The 23310-nt window shown below is 40.4% G+C and overlaps 1 protein-coding gene and 1 long non-coding RNA gene across 7 annotated transcripts; one reads left to right on the top strand and one right to left on the bottom strand.

The window, feature by feature from the left end:
- The first annotated feature begins 23 nt into the window (after positions 1-23).
- LOC138687431 (uncharacterized) lies at positions 24-9869 on the top strand. Its single transcript, XR_011326612.1, has 2 exons — positions 24-273; positions 9196-9869. It is a non-coding gene; the product is annotated as an uncharacterized lncRNA (long non-coding RNA).
- CHEK2 (checkpoint kinase 2) lies at positions 2166-23306 on the bottom strand. 6 transcript variants are annotated; one of them, XR_011326610.1, is made up of 16 exons: positions 22061-22162; positions 21071-21325; positions 20405-20529; positions 19975-20122; positions 19119-19209; positions 18046-18154; positions 16204-16257; positions 15351-15412; positions 14749-14848; positions 13083-13169; positions 12142-12305; positions 11805-11920; positions 10349-10434; positions 6639-6792; positions 2993-3073; positions 2250-2394 (listed from the first exon to the last, which is right to left on the bottom strand). XR_011326610.1 is itself a non-coding variant. In XM_069794485.1 (15 exons), the coding sequence occupies exons 2-15, from the start codon at positions 21318-21320 to the stop codon at positions 2302-2304; spliced, it is 1566 nt and encodes a 521-aa protein (XP_069650586.1). In that variant the 5' UTR covers positions 21321-21325; positions 23194-23306; the 3' UTR covers positions 2166-2301. The 6 variants fall into 6 exon arrangements, 4 of the variants coding, with proteins under 4 accessions (XP_069650586.1, XP_069650588.1, XP_069650585.1 ...); XM_069794485.1 differs by lacking the exons at positions 6639-6792; positions 22061-22162 and adding an exon at positions 23194-23306 and having other exon boundaries at positions 2166-2394; XM_069794487.1 differs by lacking the exons at positions 6639-6792; positions 22061-22162 and adding an exon at positions 22185-23120 and having other exon boundaries at positions 2166-2394.
- Positions 23307-23310: the final 4 nt, after the last annotated feature.

Genomic DNA, 23310 nt, shown 5'->3' with positions numbered 1-23310 from the left:
TCTGCTGTGCCCCGCTCCCGCCGAGGCAGCCTGCGCCTCTCTCTGCCTGAGGTCCGGGCGCTCGGGGGGCCTGGCGGGGCCGGGGGCGAGCCCGGCCTCCACCAGGGCCACACAAAAAAAGCAAGCTGCCTGCCTCTTCAGCTGACGCGGCCCCCACGAGCACTTCCGAGCCCCATCTTCGCGGGGAGCACAGCTCCAAAATCGTTGTACTGCCATGAAGGTGGAAGACCGTCTCCCAAAGGCGGCGGCGGCCTCAGCAACAGCTGCTCAGGGGTCAGTGGGGTTCCACGTCGCACCTCTGCAGATTTCGGGCAGTGACACTGGTCACTGATGGCACCGCTCTTAACAGGCACAGCTGGGCTCATCCTTTGCCTCCTCATCGCATTTGTACAACCAGCATCCAAACTGAAGCCTTCTAAATGCTGGAGACCCATGCCTGTTGAAATGAACAGTCAAGCATATTATGCTGAAGGCTCTTGTGCTGTGAAGAGTACATAGTAAAGAAATAACAATTTCTTGTCTAAGTGAAAACTGGATGCCACTTTACCTTAGAGGAATTTAGTAACACCTCCCAAACTTACTCTCTCATGGAAAAAACATTAAGGGTCTGAAACTTCAGAAAGCTTTCTGCAATAAAATGATGAACACGTGGGCCATCAGCTCAAAGGTTGACTTCAAGTGAGTGAGCTCAAAATTAAGATCTCATTAGAAAGCAGGGCACAGTCAGAGCCCAGGGAAAGGATCCAACCAAAGCAGTTAAAAAATGTAATCTAATGATAGTGGGATGTTAAAAAGATGAAGGATTCAATGATAAAAGTTTTCTATTTCTATCTAAAGACCAATTACAGTTAATTTGTAGTGTAAGTAGTAGCTAGTGAATTATCTTCTCTGTAACGAGGCAGGTCTTTTTAAAGTCACTGGTAACCAAATCCCAAAGGTATTAGCTTTTGCAGTGCACCACATCACAAACCTAGCCCAAACACACAGAGACCTTTATGATTCTTTTGTCTAGCAAATGGCAGCTGAGTATTCCCTTTTACTTCAGATGAGCTACAGTAAGAACCAGCACTCTTTGAGGATGTGCCAATCGATCACACATGTGCACCAGAAAGGGAATGTCATAAGAGGATAGACATGCATTTCTTCTGTTTTATCGCCCCTGTGTATCTGGAGTGGATTTGAACCAGTGGTACTTTTTTTCATCCAGATGCCCATGGAGGTTCCTCTATCGGGTTCATTAAGAAAAATAGGAATGTACAAGAATCGCCATTTTATCATTAAGAATGGTTAATATCAAATATCTCAAAACACACAAGATCTCTGCAATAGGCATATATGGGAGAATCTAACTCAGCAATGTCTTAATTCCCACTTGACATTCATTTATTTCACAACGCTTTAAGCTGTATTCTTTCCAAATCAATTTACAATAAATGCCTTTAACCAGAAGATGCATTTTTTAGAACAAAGTTACTAAATTGCTCCCTTTTAGTCAATAATGAAATTACTATCCTTTAGTAAGAGGCACACAGTCCAAAATTTTCACTTAACAGGCAAGCAAATTAAAAATTGTTTCTCTCAGTTCAATTCCTAGTTCTCCTCTGGCAGGAACTTACACATCTTCCTTACATCACTCATTATCATGTTTCCTTTTACTCGGTCCATCCTAAGGGAAATAAACATAGTACACACTTTTCAAGAAGAGACCAGTTAGAAACTACATGCAGATGATAACTTTCACTTTGAAAGCCTATCAACTGCTTTACAGATCACAACACTGTTGAGTCCGGCAGCCCAGTATTTAGTATTTAGCTTTATCTGAAGTCCAGGGCACCTCAAGTTTCATTGGTAGTTTTATATCAGAAGTGAATATTCTAAGTGTCCTCAGAAGTCTGTGGGCAGCATTTTATGTCAGGTAATACTATGTTTCAGGCAAAAGCTCAGCAGACTTAGTATTCCTTTCTTATCTGTGAAAACTAAGCATTATTTCCATACCTAACCTAGAAACTGGAACAGAAGAAACAAAGAGTGTAGGTGGTGATGAAGCCAGCCTAAAAATTTTTAGTAACTTAGTTCATGAGTTTTTCTGATATCCTCCTTGAGTCAGACAGCTGGAGGAAATGGAACATGACTATTTGTGTAGATTCTCATGCATACACAGCAGCCACTTCAGTCTTACAAAGTTATTTTTATTTAGCAATTGCATCTTCAACAGTTATTCCATTATTAAGATTTTTCTTAAATAAAAATTCTGCTTTCCATAAAAAAGCTATAATTAACACAAGTCACTTGCTCTTTTTTTCACCTCATTTTCTGAAATGATGTAGAAGGAACAGCATGCTTAGAAGAGCCAGATTCTTCCTCACTTTCATGGAGACGCTTTCTTGTGGTTGGCTAAAAGAAAGATACAGCAGGATGGCTACATGAAATCACGTAAGACAGAGCCTAACTGTTTTGCTTCCTACAGAATTACAGATGTTGGATAAAGTCTCCTTTCTGGGACCAAAAAAGCAGCATGACTAATAAATGTTTCCCTACCAAGATCTATCTAATGATAGATCCTTCTCGTGTAAGACACTGCCCCAGCTTTATCTTCCACTACTCTTTAGGATTCTCCTAATTAGCATCTGGTAATGAATGTCACAATACCATTCTAAACTTTCACTAACATGAGAAATTGCCCTGAATACTAAACATTCATGACTTGAATCCATCAAAACATACATGTTCAACAATTTAATTTTAAATATATGAATAATCCTTTAAAGTCTCGGAGACTATTTCTATACATTTAAACACAGTGTCTTGCCAAAGCACAAAAGTCCATTGCTTCTATTCAGAAAGCAGAGATAATTAGCAGACTGCTACCTACAGCCAAAATGAACATTTCTCTTAGTTCTCAAAATTAATTTATTTTCTTATTATGGATTACTTTGAAATCTAGTTTCTCTATGCATCAAGTATTAATCTTCAAATAATCTGTTACACATACCATTTTTGATGTTTGTGGTGGATTCATACTGGCACGTGTCTGAGCAAGTAGCTGTTGAAATGTACTCTTCATATCCTCATCCTGTGAAAAAAAGCAGTAACTCTAGGTAGTATATGGAGTATTTAGGAGAAAAGCCTACATTTTGGCTAATGTAATAGATCAGCAATTAAAGAATTAATGAATAAAGGAGAAAAGAAGGTTTGCCCACTTCTCCCCCCTTCCTAATATGGCTTCACCAAGGGCAAGTCCTGCCTGACCAACCTAGTGGCCTTCTGTGATGGAGGGACTATATCAGTGGACAAAGTAAGAGCTACGGATGTCATCTATCTGGACTTCTGTAAGGTCTTTGACATGGTCCCCCACAACATCCTTCTCTCTAAATTAGATATGGATTAGATGGATGGACTATTCGATGGATAAGGAACTGGCTGGATGGTGACATCCAGAGAAGAGTGGTCAATGGCTCAATGTCTGGTGACAAGTGGTGTCCCTCAGGGGTCCGTATTGGGACCAGTACTGTTTAATATCTTCATCAATGACAGACAGTGGGATCGAGGGCACCCTCAGCAATTTTGCAGGTGACACCCAGCTGAGTGGTGCAGCTGACATGCCTGAGGGACAGGATGCCATTCAGAGGGACCTGGACAAGCTCAAGAAGTGGGCCCAGGTGAACTTCACAAGGCCAAGTGCAAGGTCCTGCACCTGGGTCAGGGCAACCCCCAGTATCAATACAGGCTGGGGGATGAAGGGATTGAGAGCAGCCCTGCAGAGAAGAACTTGGGGGTAGTGGTGGATGGAAAGCTGTACAAGAGCCGGCAATGGGCGCTCACAGTCCAGAAAGCCAACCGTATCCTGAGCTGCATCACCAGCAGTGTGGCCAGCAGGTCAAGGGAGGGCATTCTGCCCCTCTACTCCACTCTGGTGAGACCCCACCTGGAGTACTGCATCCAGCTCTGGAGTCCTCAGCACAGGAACGACACGGACCTATTGGAACAGGTCCAGAGGAGGGCCAGAAAAATGATCAGAGGGATGGAACACCTCTCCTATGAGGAAAGGCTGAGTGACTTGGGGTTTTTCAGCCTGGAGAAGAGAAGGCTCTGGGGAGACCTTATTGTGGCCTTTCAATACTTAAAGGGGGCTTAAAAGAAAGATGGGGTAGACTTTTTAACAGGGCCTGTAGCGATAGAAGAAGGGGTGATGGTTTTAAACTAAAAGAGGGTAGATTCAGACTAGATATAAGGAAGAAATTTTTTACCATGAGGGTGGTGAGACACTGGAACAGGTTGCCCAGAGAGGTGGTAGATGCCCCATCCCTGGAAATGTTCAAGGCCAGGTTGGATGGGGCTCTGAGCAACCTGATCTAGTTGAAGATGTCCCTGCTTATTGCAGGGGGGTTGGACTAGATGACCTTTAAAGGTCCCTTCGAAGCCAAACCATTCTATGATTGTATGATTCTGATGTGCCCCACAGTAGAATTTTGAGCAGGTGTTTTACATACAGTGCTGGTAAGAAAAAATACTTTTGTTTCATTCTACAAACAGTTTCCCCTCAGTAACTACTTCGCTAATACTAGTCAAGCTAAACTGAACTTGCAGTATCATTCAACAAAGTACAACAACATTGAAAGAACATACAGGCTAGGAGTTTGTGCAGGTAATTAATTAGTCAGCCTTATCAGAAGAGGCCTCATCAGGACTTGGGGCCTGCTTTCACCAAAACAGAGTTAATTGCTCTTGGAAAAACAAGTATGTTCCTTATAGTCTTACATTCTGTTTTCATAATTACTTCCCTTTCTAACAGCATATTTTCATTTCCACTAGCTCAGCTTCATCAGTATCCCAAATTTGGGTAGTTTTCATTACCACCCCTGCCCCCCAAAAGCAAAGCTGTTGTACGCAGTGGGTAGAGAAGAACCAGCTAATACACCCATACCCTAAAACAAAACAAACAAAAAAACCCAAACCCACACACCAAACTTTCAAACAAAATGTTATCTTAAAAAGCATCCCACAGTTATCCTTAACATAAGTAAGTCCACAGAACATATTAAAGGTTGTAAATTGAAACATTTGGAAAGCAAATACTCAGAATTTGGGCAAGCATTTCACTGAAGTGAAGTTTCCCTTTTGAAAACCCAAATTATTATCAACAAATATTTTAATATTCATAGAGCATTCATTTCTCTACAGAAGTTCACTGGATAGTACAGTTCATTCTCTATTTACCCGAAGTGATAAGCCAGAAGCTGCCATTAGTGGAGGGAAAGTGTCTGGGAGAGATGCAATGTGAAAGAAGTGGACTTATTAGTCTCAGTTGTGCATAAACAGGCCTGGCTGCAGAAGCATTATGAGGAGGGAAGGACAGCACACAGGAGGGAAGGGCAGCAGAGATCCTCTCTTAAGAGAAGCTAGTTTAGCAGAAAGTCAGGCATGTTTCAAGAGAAAAAGCTAGCATGTAATGTCATTCACGTTCAGCTGCCAGTGACCAGGGTGCTCTTAGTATATGCTGGGCAACCTCAGGGAACAGGAAATCAGTGCAAACAAGACATTTAGTTGCCATAGCATACTCCGTTTTAAAAAGAAAATCTCATTCTCTAGTTTCAGCAATTTCTCCTGTAGGAATTTTATTAGAATGGGTTGCTATGGATTACCTGCAAGCCCTAAATCAGACTTCTAAATCTGAAATAAGGTCTTTAAACCTTTCCCAGGAATAAATGAAATAAGGTGCTCATAGTGATTTAATACAGATCATTTCCTTTGGCCGAGCTTTGAACAGTGACTGTGTGATCACCAGCTCAACAACTGATCTAGAACCAAAACCAGACATTTATTCTAAACAACTAACTGCAGCTAACAGGTTGTATAATTTTGTTCCATTATTACAGCAAAGATTGGGAAACTCAAAAGAGAAGCGAATGGGACACTCACTGCTAGAGAAAATAAAAAATAAGGATCATTGAGCTCCTAAGGATTTCAAATGTTTTAACTGTTTTTTGGGGGTAAAGGCAAGGGAAGGGGTTCTTCTTCTAAGCTATGGAGTACTGCAGTATCTCCTTTTTTGGTTTAAACATGTTCTTAAGTGCTACAAAAAGGCTTTGATGTGAACATCCAGTTTATTTTATATAGAACTGGGACTTGTCTTTCTTTTCCAGTGTCACCTGTTTTGACTGTGGCTCCATTTGAGTTGATGGGTAAGATAAGTATTTTTCCATTTATATAACAAATATCTGAGTTTTTCTTCAGCATGCAACCAAACTAATCTTGTCCCATTCAGAAGATCCCAGTGAAGTTTTCAGAGGCAGAAACAGCAATTAATTGTTTATATGCCTTTGAAAAATGTTTTATTAAGTACCTGGTAAATACAGGTAAGACATCTCCACTTAGATTTAAACAGCCCACTAAGTTTTAAATTTAAGCAAAGAACGGAGTAAACAGCACAGGTATTTAAAACACTAGTTTGAAAGCACCACTGGTTTAAATAAAGCTGGAGAAATTAAGTTTTTTTGGAGAACATGCTTACTTTTCACATCTGAAAAATTCCCTAGTGGACCCAAAATCATTAGAGAGGGCTAACAGGCATTAGCTGTATGCATAAAGTATGCGTCTGTTGTTTTTTTTCCATACTAACTTTTAAAGACAATACTTACAGACAACACAAGAGGGAGTGGGAGCCAGTAACTCCTTCTCACTACTCACAGTAACAGGACTCAAGGAGCTCTTTTGGTGGTAGTATTCAACGTGTGTGATATCTAAAACTGAACATATTGGATGTTGGCCTTCCAAGCAGGCAGTGGACATCACCTATAAACGACTGATACTCTTAGTAACAGCCCATGAAGGGAAACAGTTTAAAGAATGGCATCTGAATGCTAGATGACATTTGGATTTGCAGGTATAATGTTTTCTGAAACTTTTTGTCCTGCCTTCGAAATTAAACATAACCGTAAGAGGTGTCCGTAAAGGGAATAAATAATCTCAATGCTAACAAATTCAGTTTACATACTGAAATATCTCAAATTCTTAGCTTGTCTAAATCACTGTCATATATTTCCCCTTTCCCATTACGTATACCAGCAATTCTTATAATCAGCGTAGCATGGCTTATCAGTAACATTTCCTGCTCAGAATTATAATCTAAATGTAAGAATCTACATCCGATTAAACTCACTGTAGAAGTTACACACAAACTACAGTAGTAAAAGCCAGGAATGCCAGGAAGAATTTTCTGATGCCCAGCAGTTTAATTAGGCCAAGCTAATGACTTAAAAAGTCATCCAAATGCATTTTCTGTCTCAGGAAGCTGCCAGCTGTTGAGCACTGAGTGATACTCCCTTGCTTCCACCCTGTTTCTTATGCTCTTTACCTAAGCATCTGAAACCAGACACAGTTCCCAGTGGGGGAATATGTATAGCATTATGCTCGGCATGAGTGAATAGAACCCATGGAGTGGCTCAGAGGTAGGCTGGGTGACTTTCTTCAGCCTCCTCAAGCAAAAATATCCAGGAAAGCCCACAAGGCTAGTGGTCACCTCTGGAGTGCCAAAATTAACAAAAGACTACCTAAAGACTACCTCTCACAAACCTAACTAGACTGTAACAGGAGGCAGGGAAACCACCACCTCCTGCTCAGAGGGTTCCCAAACCAGTGACACTTATTCATACTCATGATAGTAAGAACACAGTAGTCCTGGACGCTTGCCAGAAACAAACTCTGCAGGATTCTGCACTGCCTGCCCACACAAACAAGATGAGGAACTGGGACTCTCTTACAATGCTCAAAGGAGGAGGTCCATCCTATCAGAACCACAATCAGACTTGGTCTCTAAAAAACACATCTTGATTCTCAGATGTGAAAGAGTTCTAAGAAGAGGTGACTCAGAAAGGATGCAGAAGCTGCTGGTTGTATTGAAAGAAGGTATTCAGCAGAATACTCCATGCTTTTTTTGTAGTCCTCTCTGCTGGAACTGAAAATTTGAAAGCACAGACTAGCTACAGATATAGACTGGGCTTTATTTTCTGAGAAAAAATTCCAGAGATCCAAGATTTTCCATTAAATTCAGAGCAGGTCATGGAGGCATACAAAGGCTGTTGAAGTAGGACCAGAGTATGGAGAGGAGCAGCTTAATACCAGTATCCTTCAACAAAAATAAAGACAGAGAAGCCTGTCAACCTCTGCTGTTGAGCTGGCACCACACCTTCCAGCAGAAGCCAACTGGTTGGTGGGAAAGAATTAGTGACAGAAAAGCTAGCATTAAATAGAGCAACAGACTTGCAACTTGCTGGATGGCATGGCACAGAAGTAGAAAGAACCGTACCTATCGCTTGTGCTCAACCACTAGTCTACAGTGTTGACCCAGGCAGATATTTACAAGCTCTACCTATTTCAAGTCTTCCCAAGCAGAGACCATGAGCAGCTCATTGGTGGTATTTACCATTAGGACCACTGAAGTCTGATTCTCTTAACATCAAAATCAGTTTCATCTTCCTCCCACAAAGAAAACACAGCTGTTTTGATGGAAAGGCCAGAGATGTCAGGGCTGCCAGAGTCCTGACACACTACTCAGCTAAATGCAATAGGCTGGAACAGGACCTAGTTTAGCTTGACAGAACTCTTCAGTACTCTACAATGCCTATAAAACACAATCCACAGTCAAACAACCTTGGGATAACCATAGAATAGTGAACACAAACTGTGAAAAACCTTCTTCCAGCTGGACAGGTGGATAAATTATAGAATCTGAGTCCTCCCTTACCTGAATACAGGTTACTGAAGATGCATCAGCCATGAGATATTGTGGATTTAGTCTGAGAATTACCTTATTTGGCAAGGACCCAAACTGCTTTGAGCCACATTTATTATATGATGATGTAATAAAGATCACGAGACAAAGAGAACAAAAAGCTCTGCTATACAAGTTCTTACGGCTGTTGCCAAGGGTCCTGACACAGCAATAAGACACGTTCTAGCATGGGTCAGGCTGCATCAGGAGGTAATCAAATTGGTCAAGGCTGAGAAATGCCGTCAGCCTATGCAGACAGAGTATACAAAATCATGTGAGCTGCAGTGCTTTTACATAATTAAGCCACATAGACAATGCATTATCCAGGTAATAAAGAGAAAAGGCAACAGATGTAAAACTAAGGATAGGGTGGCCACTTTGGAGAAAAGAAGAAGAAGTTACTGATTCCTTTTTCTCTCTGGCAGAAGTGTATGTGTGATGTGGCAAGGTAAAACCTACATATGGAGACCTCATGACAAGGTGGAAGGCAAAGGAGAAGTCAAATTAAAAGGGAAATCAAGCAAAGATGTGTTTAGGGTGGGAAAAGGCACTGAACAACATCAGGCAAGGCTACACAACTACAAATAGCAGCAACAACAGTTGAAAAGGACCACGGAACTGAAGGACCAAGAAAGTGTACCATGATGTAAAAGCAGCAATACAAAGGGGTAAGAACTAATGAAGGCTTTGCCAAGGACAGGGGCCAAGAAAATAAACACATTGAAAAACAGGGGGTCTAGTTGCCATTGCAAGAGGAAAAGACAAGGAGAACAGGAAAAGAAGAAAATCCATGTGCTACAGAGACAGCATTTGCTTGCTGGGAGAGCGAAGAAGCAACTCTGTTCTGTATGCTGCAAGAAAGAGAAGGCTCCATCCCACAAAGGTTTGACACACAACAAGGCGCTGCAAGATCATCATGCTTCCAACACAGAGACATGGAAGCAGTCTGTTCAAGATGGTCACTCTGGTTTACAGCTGTCCAATGGGAAAGTGGTGACTACAGTATCTGGGATAATGTCATCCTATAGGTTGGGATACGATGGCTCCTCTTCCTATGTGTCATTGACAATGCCAGTAAAACAAACAAATAATTACAAAACATATGGCCTTTTCTTTCTCTCTCCTCTTTCTGTAAGTAGGCAGCAGGATCCCTCTGGTCTTACAGCAGCCAGCAGAAATTGTATAGCCAGCTGGCAGGCAGGCAGCAGTGCATGCCCATTAGAAGCACCAAATGACAGTTGCTCTTCTGCTGCTACTGTCAGAGACAACCTATGGACAGGCAGACTTAAGCTCTGACTTAAGACAACAGTTGTTATTGCCATGAAGCTAAAGAATTGAAGCTCTCATTGCCCATCATTGTATCCCTCTTACAGTATTCTCCACAGAAGCAGGACCAGGCACGCATTACCCCTCTAGTGACCAGAGCAGTCAGTGTTCCCCTGCTTCCTTGGCAGAAGCAAATTACGCTGTATCAACAGTGTAGCATTCAGGCTATTGAACAGCCTTTGAATTTACATCAAGAAGTTATCCCCAGAACAACCCAGCTTTGCCGTACTTCAGTTAAGACTCAGTTCCTACCTGAAGCCAAGGATGTTCTAAGGCTTCCTCTGTTGTAAGACGTTTGCTTGGTTCCACTACTAACAGCTTCTTCACAAGATCCAGAGCTAAGATAATAAAAAGAGTTGGTTGGCATATGATCAATAAATTCTTTACCTGAAAATAAGTTCTGCAATACACATATGCCAAAGCTATGTGGAACAATGTGTCTTACAACACTTCAGAACAATGTCCAAAAATACTGGCTGGGCAGATCCCTTTTCTTTTTTTCTATGCATAGGGAGGGCTGCAGACTGTAACCATTTTTCCTTCACATGCACACGATTCAACACTTTCCAGTATACCAAAATTACCAGTAGATATACTGAGCATGTCCACAGTTAATGTTCTGAGCATGCACAGGAAGTTCAGCACTTTCCTAAAAGCTTCAGTATTACTGTGTACAAGCAAAGACAGCTTAATTTAGTTCCCTGGTTTATGGGGTCTTGGAAAGCAGATTATCCATCTGGGAAGATAGGAAATTAGAGACAAGACATACACATGTATGCTCAACATAATCACATAAACTTTATTTTCTTAGGAAACTGCTTAATAGACACTGTGAAAAATACAGCATTTATGTCATATTTTATGACTCCAAATCTCCCATAAAGGAATTTTGGCAAGATTTACTTTTCATTGTATCTGATTATTCTGTTAAACACACCATTAGGACTATGTACGACCTTAACATAATTTCCATTCTCACGTATGTCTGACTTACTTATTATTGGATAAGCTTCAAATAATTCAGGAAGGGGTTATATTTGGTAAGTTTATTAGAAAAAGAATGATCACATCATTTATTTGAAACTCCTCTGCACATACAAAGGAGTATCCAAGGCAAATACTACAATTATATTGTGCATATAAAATGTCCTGAAGAAGAAATGCATGCAGACAGTAACTATCATTTTAGTTTGCTATGCAAAAACTCAAATATTTTTGCAGACTACTTAGCTTAGAGTGGGCCAAACTTAATAGTTCATTCCACAATGCGGCTGATATTTTAAGCTCAAAGAATAGCACCATGAAATTACTTTTAACATTTTTTTTCTTGGAATTCTAACTCATATCGCTTAAGTTCCTGGCATTTTGGTTCAACACTTGAAGAATCTTGGAGCAAGGCAAAGTTTGTAGACCAGCTTGATAAAGTCAGAAGAAAAAGTGAAAAGAGGAAAAATAGACGTATGTGCCCACAAACTCTATACTTCTATAGTTAATAAAGCTAAATATTACTAAGAAATCTCTTCAGTGAAAATGTATCTGCTCTTTCTAATGCTTCAACTTTGAACTTAAAAAAACAAAAACATTAAGAGACTACTTTAAAAACTAAACATATCAGCATGCGATGTGCCATACAGCTGAAAGGAAGTTAAAGGGAGACAAAAAACTACAACAGTTAGATATTCTGCTGCCCGCTGTAATGGAGTCATACCTGTGTCCGATACATGCTTCCATTCTTTTGGAATGAATGTGTATTCTCCACGAGTGATTTGATCTTTCAGAGAGAGTTGAGTATTTTGCTCATTAAATGGTGGATATCCACACAAGCTATATAAAAGAAGAAAACAAGTTAAATAACACAGATTTTGTCATAGAAAATGAAACACTAAAATCGCACATTTTAAAGCATCTGCTATCATAGCATCTTTTACATGTATAAAGTTCTAAAACACACTTTCACTTGCTAATAAAGATACTGAAGTTGTCAAGTCTCGAGCCAGGTATGCCAATGACTGCCCAATGATGGTAGCATCTACACAGTATCTTACCATACAAAAAGAATAACTCCTAAACTCCAGCAGTCCACAGCTCGGCTGTATCCAGCAGTCCCAAGTGAATTTAGAACCTCAGGAGCAAGATACGTGGGAGTACCACATAATGTTTTCATAAGAGAAGTTTCTCCAAGAATCTTGGATTGTCCAAAATCTGTAATCTTGCATTTAAAAATGGTAACACCACATTACATATTAGGATTGATTGTACTAGAACATACCATATTGTCAACATACATCAGGAGGTAACATTAAGTTTCTTCCTTCCAAGTCAGTTCCAGTACATGACTATGAACAAAATTTACCCCAAACATTAACTATTCAGTAAACAACAACTGAGAACAGGAGAGGAGGAGTAAGGAGAAATATGACAGAGGATCACACTTTCCACTAGCAAAAAGTATTCTCAGATTTGGATGTAAATCGACAACCACAGAATAAAGGAATTGTAGCTTATTAGAAGAGATTACTTGAAAAATAAGCAGTTTAGCATGCAAATCTATTCAATGCTATATCGGGGGGGGGGGGGGGGGGGACGACACACAAAAAACCACCCACAGAAAAACCCCCAACCCTAACCCTGCCAAAAAAAACCCCAAACAACAACAAAAATACTCTGTCACCATACAGCCTGGATATTTGTGGAAATGTCTGTAATTCAAGAATTTAAATTTTATTGAAAAAAAAAGAAAAATTTATCAACATTTGAAGTTGTGTACTCAATTAAGTGCTATACAATCACAACATTTCTCAGTTGTTCTTAGATAAGTGTATGGGCTGAAATATCCACAAAAGTAAAAGTAAAATTATGGAAAAAAAACTTACTATGGAATTAGTCATAGAATTTTTTTTTGCTATGTGTAACTAAATATTGAGAAGAATGGGAAGGAATACTCTCAAATTTCTAAATGAACGAGAAGAAATATAAGTTTCTTTACCTTTACAAGGCATGTCTCTTCAGAAGATGAAAGTAGTACGTTCTCTGGCTTTAGATCTCGGTGTATAATTCCATTGTCATGAAGATACTAGATATATACAGATACAAAAACCCCAAACGAAACAAAACAAACAAGCAAACAAAAAAAAACCCCAAAACCCAAACAAAAAAAACTTAGAAACCATCATGCTTCAAATGTCAAATCTCAATGCAAGCACAGTATGTAGACATGGCAAGACGTTCCATTCTTCCCGTTCACTGGGAAGCTATACTTCTTTCTTCATCTCAGTAAAAGCAACAGAACTAAGGAAGACCAAAGTTCTATTTTGCCTTTGTAGGAATTCTGGTTTTCCATCTCTCTCTCCTTTCTTTTAGCCATTATTATTGTATGATCATACCCTCTTAAATGCAAGTCCACATTTCAATTTGCAAAGACAGCTAAGTTCACCATGCCACAAGAGTCCTCGCACTGGTGAGTAATAGCAGACATTTAAAAAACACTTCAGTTGTCAAAGAGCTGGAGGCTGGAAAAGTGTTCAAAAACCTGGTGATAGAACTAGGAAAACTGAGTGAGGAAGAGATACGATATCAACGTCTGGTTAAATATACAAAGGATTTTGAAAAAAGTTACTTTCTTGAGGCAAATATAGAATTGTTCCCTTATGCGTAGTTCTGAAGTCTACCTGCAAGTCTACTATCCAGTCTTCTACTGGCTCCAAATCTGAGAATAGACTTCTAGCTTCATTAGGAGAATGTTTGACAGCAAGCACGAATCAAAATTCAGTCATAAATGACTGATATATTAATATACAATGAAGTCTGTGTTAAAACTAGGGACAACATTGACTCTACCTAGTAGTACAAAATACGTACTAGAGATGTCTTCACATTTACGCTGAAGGGAAGCTTTTCTTTATTACATCTGAAGACATAGTATCATTATGAAGTCGAAGTTAATAACATCACTTTTATTATATGAGCGGCCATCCCAAAAGCGAGAATTGGGGAAAAATACAATAGCTTACTCATTAATGAGGAAAATAATTCTAGGTTTATTATTTATTAATACCTACTACAGAACAACTATCATGTTGCTGGTTTTGGCAGTTGCAAGATACTAAAATTGAATGAAAAGAAAAAAGGAAAAGAACTGATCCGAAAGCATATTCAGGTCCAGACAATTAAGTTTGATGTAGAAAACAATCTTGCAGAAGTTATTAATGAAATACACTTACCATTTCATGAATTCAGAAGAAATTTATCTAAGGACTCAATATTCAGTATTTGAGATCTATTAAAGTAGTCTTAACCTGTTGTCTGCTGAACTGAAATTCTTATTCAGGAGTGCATAGTAAAGCATCTGATCACTGATCTTTTTGAAGGCTACCTCACTGATGACTCTTTGCCCACATACTACTAAAAGTCTCATATGATAATCCTGCCATCAATGAGCACAGCCTGTATTATTACTTTAGTCCCTGTTTTTAATAAGTAAGTGAATGTTCTTTGGCTGCACTGAGGTAAAGAATCTTGTTAAACCAACTTGTTACGAGTGCTGTGCTGATTGCTTGCACAGGTTTCAGATGTGACAAATGACAGAAAAATTAATCTGACTGACATTCATATGCATAACCGTATTTTTCTTGGTAGAATTCATGATTATGTACCTTTACAGCCAGCAGCATCTGATAAAAATACAACTTGCAGGTAGCTTCTTTCATCTTGATTGGCCTTGACACTCTGTCATACAATTCTCCTCCTTCCATCCTAAAACAAATGCAGGTAACAAGTCAATATATTACTTCCAAAAGATTCATCTCATTAGACAAGACTGAGACCAAAACATTTGGCTATTTTGGCTAGAGAGGAGGAATATATTTCTGAAAATGAGTGAGCAATGTCCTAAACGCAGCACACGCACTGCTGAATTAGGCCTGATCTACTGAGTCTTCACTGGAAGTTGTTAGATTTTTGATCAGCCTCCTCTTACAAGCTCAAAATCAAAAAAAGTAGCAGCAATCCACAACAGCAGCATAGTGGGCAACTATCCATGCATTAAGTTCCTTCAAAGCATAGAAGGATTACTCTCCTGGTTATCCTAGTTCCTAATTTTACAGAGGTTTCAGAGAACAGTGCAGGCCAGCAAAAGAAAAACAAAACAAACCAAACAAACAACCACCCCTCCACCCCGACTTCAGAACTATACATGTTCTTTGTGGCTGTGAAAAACATTTCATTTTATGCATTTACTTTCAAACAAGTTACTTACAGTTCCAAAACAATGTAGTAATCCTCTGCTTCAAAGAAGTTTTTGATCTTGATTAAGCAAGGCTAATAAAAAAGGGAACAGGAAGGGACACACACAAAAAAGTAGAATAATTTGTAAAAATTGACATCATCAACAGTTTATCATCCTAAAGTTCCTACTTCAGTATGACTTCAACCATGCCATTAAACTAACACTTAACACAACTGACTAGTGTCCCAGGCTTTGGCAAACACTTAATACTCAAGTCTGTTGTCTTCTCCCCTGTACCTCCACACACAAAACCATTCAATTCTTGCAGTGAATGCAGCTCAACAAGTATCCTTATATTTTCCAGTTGTGAGTTACCATACCCTTAATATTTTCTTTATATGCAACAGTACATTGGGAAGTGAGGGAAAGTTCATTAAGTTATGCAAGCTTAACAAAAGTAAAATAAATGCTGTTTGTGGGGCAGGGAGGTGGGGGGAGATGCAGGGGAAAGAAGAGATACAAATTCAAAAAATTGCTAGTGGAATCTAATCTTTATATTTGGTTATCTGGCAGTATTTACAAAAACATATATCAAGGACAGATTTCTACAACACTGGTTCAGGTTGAAACTTCTCCTGTGAAGTTTCTTCTCAAATTTACATCTGTTATTCCAGGTTTTAAAACCTCAAATCTGCAAAGACTTAGTATACTTAAAAGAAGAAAAAAAAGTGTTCAACAGACTTATTTACAAGAAAAATTATATGCATCCTTTAATGTATTTTCTAAACAGATACAATTGATCTGTAGTTACTACACTAAGGTCAGTGAACTAGAGAAGTACAGTAGGTAGCAAAAAGGAATAAAAACATACAGTAACACTCACATGATCTATTTTCTTCAAAATTTCAATTTCTGTATTGATATTAAAAGCTGGGTTCTATTAAAAGAATCAAATATCATATTGGGTAAGACAGTGCTGTTCTGGAATAAGATGCATCAGAAATAAAAGATAGTACCAGAAAAGCCATTGTTTCATGTCCCTTGCTACTTTAAGTGACCATAACATAGAATCTTTTTCCATAAACTTATCAGGTGCCTTCCTCACTATCTATAGCAAGATACTGTTTCAGGCGTGTCATTTCACTAATTTCCAAACTACACAAAAAAAATATCTTGGCAAGTATATATCGGTATTGTCCTTTAAACAGCTTTCCTCCCTCCAAGACGCTTTCCATATGGGCCAACCCTAAAATGAAATGCTACTTTCTCCTAGTCTTTATTTTGCAAGATAACATAAACAGATTCTTTTGATCCGTGGCCTAGGTTCAACTCTTGAAATCAACCCAGCAGGTTTTTTTTGCTCTTCTTCCAATCCAAATCAATCATCTTTGAACACACACGATCAAATCCACATACAACATTCCAGATGAAGTGCTGTTTTGTACAATGGCATTTCTTAATAATTATAATTCATAACAGCATTTCTTAATCTTTATTAGAAATGTTCCAAAATTGCATTTTGCAATTTTCTTTCAATCACATTGAGGTCACATATTCATCTGCAAATAACTATATCTACCTCCTCATCTGAACTAGGGAAAGTGTAGACTATAGCAGAAATTATCGCTGATCTTTAATTATACAATCTTGCACTATTAAACATTATCTAACTTCTGTTACTCCAGCATACAAAAGTACCAGTTCTTCATACATGATACTGCAATCTTCTTTTCCATCAACAGAGACTTTGGGTCAGTGACAAAGAGTTGAATTAATATATTACCACTTTTTGTGCTACAATCTCTAAATGTAATAGTACAGAAGACTAGTCTCAAGACAAATTCTCAAAACTTCCACTAGTAACTAATTCCACTTCCACTGGAGCCTCCTGGCATCCTTTCCTCAGCCAGCTACCTTCCCACCTTAGAATTTTTGTCTTTACAAAAATATTTTCCACATCAAGTAGTAGTTTCCTATACAGTACCCAATGAAATACTTTGTCAGTTTGAACAGATTCTGTATATTCTGTCTGTGCTCTGATGTCCATTTTCTCAACAAAGAAATTAATAAGGTTAATCCAACTTGATTTAATTTTAGTTAAATCCACAGCAGCACAACTTACATAACTCCTTCCATGCACTTTTGCCTTTAACTGTACTTTTCTTCAAAGTTTATCCTATCCCCTTATATAAAATTAGAGTAATAGATATGAAGTTGCTTGGGTCTCTTTCTCATGTTGGAGTAAAGCCACTTGGCTTGTTCTTCTCCTTCAAATTCAGGCTTCTGCTGCAAGGCTAGACACATGAAAAGGCTTTCCCAAAAGGCTTCATATGATTTTATTAAAAAGTATTATGATGGAGAATATAACAAAATTAGCAGAGTTTGTAAATTTTTGGTCAGACTCCACTGGTTATGACATGACTATCTGATGCATTTTAGGAGATAAACCTCAAAAGACTCCCCATCATCCTTTGTATATACTACATTAACAAGCAGTCCTAAATTACGAACACAATGAAATGTGGTCAAAGAATAAAAGCAAGCATTTTCTGCAGAATTCTATAGATTTTGCAAGATCAAAAGGCATTTTGAAATTACATACAGAAGACATCAAGTGAGAAAATCCTCTTTAGCTGAAGAGAGCTGGGGAGTCAGAGAGGTTACCAAATATTCCAGGACCACTGCAAGATGGCCAAAAGACAGACAAACAAACAAAAATACTTACTGTCTCTCTAATACCACTTGCCATAAACTTCCGTTTATTGATTATCTTTACCGCAACTTTGTTACAAGTGCTCTTCTCAAATGCCAGTTTGACTTCTCCACAGGCACCACTAACACAAAAGCACAGCTATGTTAACGCTTACAAATACTTTTCAAAAATCTGTATAACAAGTACAGACAAATGAAATGAAAGCATTGGATTACACACAATTTGAGGCTGCTGCTTTCTAATTTTCTGAATATGGCATGTTGTCAAAACTTTCTCAGAAAGCATTCAATAGTTAGGAAGTCTATTTAAATAGCAAGGGATGTCAAGGGCCACCACCAAACATGCAGGAATAAATATGTAGAGCGACTAATCTGTCTGTACAAAGGGTACCAGTGAATATCAAGGACAAGCTCTGTCAGCATTTCCACCACACAAATTCATTTAAGAGAAGAGAAGCTAGTGAAGAGTTCTTTCAACACCAGACTGCACAAATCTGAAGAACAGGCAAGACAATACTTATATTTTTACTAAGTAGCAATTATATTACAGAAAGAAATCCTTGTAATTTGCACTCAGATTTGTTTCCACTTAACCATTCTCCTCCAAATTCTTCACTGACCATCTTTTTCCAAAAGATAAAAATATAGCCTCCACTTGAGATAGCCTCTCTCCTTTTTCCTGAAAACAGTTCCTTCCCCTTCTGTCTGAAGGCCTCAACAGTGATGTTGTAGAAAGCTATATTCTGACATAAAGCTCTTCCTTCTACTTCCAATAACTGAGTATATTAATATACAGGATTTAAAAACTTGTTAAGAATCTACAGACTTTGTTCTTTTCTAGAGAAAAAAAACTGGGTTTCACAATTAAGGGTAGGTTACAAAACCCAAGCCAATTATAGGAATAAAGTCAAAATTCCTGTTTAGGCTGTTGTAAAGAACAGGTTTACATAGGTGTTATTAATTTTTTTTTTTTTTTTTTTTTTTTTTTAAACAGCAGCTCAGTTAGCACTGGTAATAATTCAAGCACAAGGTACTGAAAACAGTTACAAAACTAATGCTTAATACTGCAGAAAGAAGGATGCTTACCTTCCCAAAGTCTTTGACATGATATATTTCTCTCTGAATTCTCTAGGAAACACCAACTGATCATCCACCATAAGATCAGAAAATACAAACACTAGGAAGATGAGTGGAGATCATTTTCCTGTTATTAACTTTAAAATTTTGTTACAACAAACAACTATGCTTCGTGAGCTTTTATAGTCAACAATATAACTAAGAAAACGCTGCCTGCTAGAAGAAAAACATAAATATCTAAAAAAGTTAATTGATGCTGTCAATGACATCAGCTATGGGTTAGCAAGGTGATCTTACTAAAGCTGACATCTTTGGTACTAACTTCACAATAGTGCTTGATCAATTAACACTACATTTAAGGACAAAATAGGCAAGAATTTCTATGTCACAGCAGGGAACAAAGAGAACTGACAATCAGGAAGACAGCATCTTAGTGGAAGGGCAAAGACAAAGAAATAAACCTCCAATGCTGCTAATTTTAAAGAGGGTTTTTTAATTATTATGCAGCATCTGTTAAGTACCTGGGGTTTTTTCAGCTTCCCTTGAATAGTCCATTTGCCCTCTTCCCACCACCACATACACAGCTACTGAAGCACAGAAGTGTTTCAAAAATAGGAAAATGACTATAAAAGTTTCTACTCTAGTAAGGTGGTTCCTGATGCAGCTTCTTTTAAATATTCTTTTTTTCAGTTTTTTTTTTTTTTATATGGATAATTTTTATGCAAGTACTAAAACATCAATTCATAGCTGTATTTTAACAGCATTCATGAAGAAGCTCAGCTTGCAAGAAACATATTCAAATCACTGCAGAAACGACCCCTTGGTCAACACATGAAGAACCTACTTATGTTATAGTACATTTTACCCTTATTAGTCTGTATAGACAGTGCAATTTCAGAGTTGTGAGTCAGTGGAAGCCTCTTCCCTTTTCCAATGAGCTGTCTATTAACAAAAGTTCCATTTGCACTGTGGTCTTCAATGTAGGCAACATAGGAATTTTTTGGACCCATTTCCTCAAAGAGAAAAAAAAAATGGGAAAGATAACAGTAGGGAAAAAATTACTATGCTGTAAAGACATGACAGACTATAAAAATTTACTATCATTAGCTCAGAAAAATCGGATTACTCAGGTTATTTCATAAACCACGTTAATGGAGTATTGCAAAGAGTCTTGTTAAAGGATTCAACACTGAAGGTACTTAAACTGTGATCTCTTTAGGATCCACCTCTGCCAAAGTCAACCTTTTTCAATTATGCCAAGACAGAAAAAGACAGTCAACCTTTTCAGCACCTACCCTGAAAATTCGGAAATGCTTCTTGCTATAGTTTTGGTAGAAGCCAGTCTCAGACAGTCCTAGCTTAGAAAAACTATAATCACAGCTTTTGTCTCTTCCAAACCAGTATTCATCATTCACGCAGTCTGTAGAGGAGCAGGAGGTAAAGCAGAGAGAGAACACAAAATTGCAGGAAATTAACTGTGGCACTAAAGAATGATGCCAAATGGTAGTGAGCAGAATAACAAAGACAAGATTCTTCCTATATGATCAAGTTTATTTGTCTTGATTCAGACAAAGCGCCAAGCGCTATCAACATCTTGTACAGTATTTTAATAATTTTATCCTCTTCAGTAATAGTAGAGTTTTCAAGTTCACCTTCAGCGATGCAGAGACTCATATGATACACAAACAAAATAAATTATGAAATGGAAAAATGAAGCAAGCAACAAAGAATATGAATACCCCCAAATTCCTCTAAGTCCATGGAAGTTGTGTATCTCGGTACTTAGTATAAACACTGGGACGTAGTACGGAATAAAACATTATTGCAAAAGTTGCAAGATTGCACTTAAATTTGCATGTACTTAATTTGAAAATGAGAAGACACTGCTCTCCACCAAGCTGCTCAAAACTTTTCTGAGGTACTACAAATGAATCAAGAGGCTTCTTATAGTATACACATACCACAATTGCTGAAACCTTTTCCAAGTGCAAAGAGTCGACCCCAAGGCTGAGGAACAAGCTCTTCAGATTCCTGGTCCTCAGGGATCGACGGAAGTTCCTGAGTGGGAAGAGTGTCCAAAGAACTGAGGGTCCCAGAACTTGAGGAAGACTGACTAGTACTCTGCGACCCACTGGAAGAGGAACTGGTACCACTCTGTGACTGTTGGGCACCTTGAGACTGCTGTGCTTCACTTCCAGACTCTCGAGACATGTTGACTTCAAAGAGAACATTTAAAAAAACCCAATTACTACAGCAAAGTAAAATTTACAAACATTCACACACCGTACTATTAATGTCCAAGTCTGTTCTCAGCCTTTAAAGAAGTAAAACTTTCAACCAAAGTGTGCACATGTGGCTTATATGCAAATCCCTAAGAATTTTGCAAACGACGATGTTTTTCCTTTTAAAAAAGGATGTGGTGCTCCCTCTACTGTCTCTAAAACAACAGTTAAATCTTATTCCCAGAATTTTACTTGAGCTCTTCAGGGTTTATACTTTATTTCACAAACACACATGAAGCACTCTCTGACAAAGCATCCCCACACAAAGCAGTAACCATTGCAGCTCCCCAAACACAAAGGGAAAAACTGAAACAGGAAAAATAAGAACTATAAAGTTAAGTACCTTTTCTTGATGCTGAAAGCACCCAACTGATTTATCACACAGCAAGCCAAACTGGTGTTTTGGCCGAATATTCCTTTAATATAGGTTATAACTCACGAGTTGTCACCTATCTCTTCCACGCAGGTTCCGTATTTATGAAATAGCCACACCTATATGTAATGAATGTACAAAACTCTGCCAGACTCAAAGGTACACACCACACCCCTAGCAGCTGCTATCAGACAGCAGCAAGAAAAGGCAGCAAACGGCATCTACCTACCCTGTTAGGACAGGGGAATGACAGCGCTATCATGCCTTCCTCCCCACTGAAGAAAAACACAACCCACCGGCCAACTCATCTTTATAGCTGGCTTTCTCCAACAGCATTGGTGTTCATTGTGCCACGGGGCTACTGTAAGTCCATGAGCCTTCCCGGGGTCACTGCCATCCTTTGGGACCCCCTGCGCTCACCTGCCTGCCCGCTGTCTTGGCTTACCAGCGTATCTGGGGTTTTAAGCTGGTTGCCACCCAGCTCCACGTATAATCCAGTCTACTTTAAATCTCTTTACCAGTTTGCTACATTTCATTATCGGCCATAAAAACGTATTGGCGCCCTAGTTACTTTCTGCGTCCCTTTTTTTACAGAGGTGTTCACAAACGCAGGCAAGGCCCGCAAACTCCCACAGGCGCAGCCCCCACAGCGCGGGGTCCGTCAGGCGGAGAGAGAGCAGGCAGGGAGGAGAGGGCAAGGCAGGGCCGCCGGCCGAGGGACGCCAGGCAGCAGGGCCGGGCCGGGCCGGGCCGGGCCGGAGGGGACGGACCTCGCAAAAACCAGCGCCCGTTTCAGCGGGAGCGGCGCCCGGCGCGGCCCGCCGTCCACCTTTGCCGCCCCGCCGGCAGCGGGAAGGCGGGGAGCCGCTCTCCGGGCCGGCCCCGGGACGCTCAGGCGGCGGGGCCGGGCCGGCGAACCACGCTCCGCATCTGCGGGCAGCGGCGCGGCCGAGGCGGGAGCGGAGAGGAGCCGAGCGCGGGCGGGACCCCGCCGCGGCGGGGAATCCCGAGGCGTGGAGCTGCCGGAAGCCCTTTCCGTCAGCGCCCTCCCCGCCGCACCGGGACCGGGACCGGGACCATCGGTGGGGGCAGGGGGGCGGCGACCGAGGGGCTGCGGCGGGCGCAGGGGTGTGCCCGGAGGAGCCCGGAGCGAGGAGGCGAACGCCGCCACCCGCAGCGCCCCCTGCCGCCCGGCGCGGCTGGCACGCACCACCGCCCCCCGCCCCCGCAGCGCCCCCTGCCGTCCCGCCCGAGCCCTGCAGCCCCGTTCCCGGCGGCGCCGCGCGGCCGGACGGGCTGCACGGCCCTTCCGGGAGAAGCGGCGAAGACCGACCGACCGACCGACCGACCGGCCGGCGGCGGCGGCGGGGCGGGGGCGCCTGAGCGCCGGGCCGGGCCCGGCAGCCGGAGGGGAGGGGTCCGAACTCACGGGTGGTGGAGCCCGCGCCGCTCGCCGCGCGGAGCCGGTGCCGCGTTGCTCGGCGCGCACGCGCCCCGCCACTCCTCGCTACGAACTGAGCCAATCGGGGCCCGGCCTGCCGCGCGG

This window comes from Haliaeetus albicilla, chromosome 10 (genome assembly GCF_947461875.1).
Source record: "Haliaeetus albicilla chromosome 10, bHalAlb1.1, whole genome shotgun sequence".
In the NCBI taxonomy this organism is placed as follows: domain Eukaryota; kingdom Metazoa; phylum Chordata; class Aves; order Accipitriformes; family Accipitridae; genus Haliaeetus; species Haliaeetus albicilla.
The sequence above is the reverse complement of the archived record's forward strand: the minus strand, read 5'-3'. Positions and strand labels throughout refer to the sequence as shown.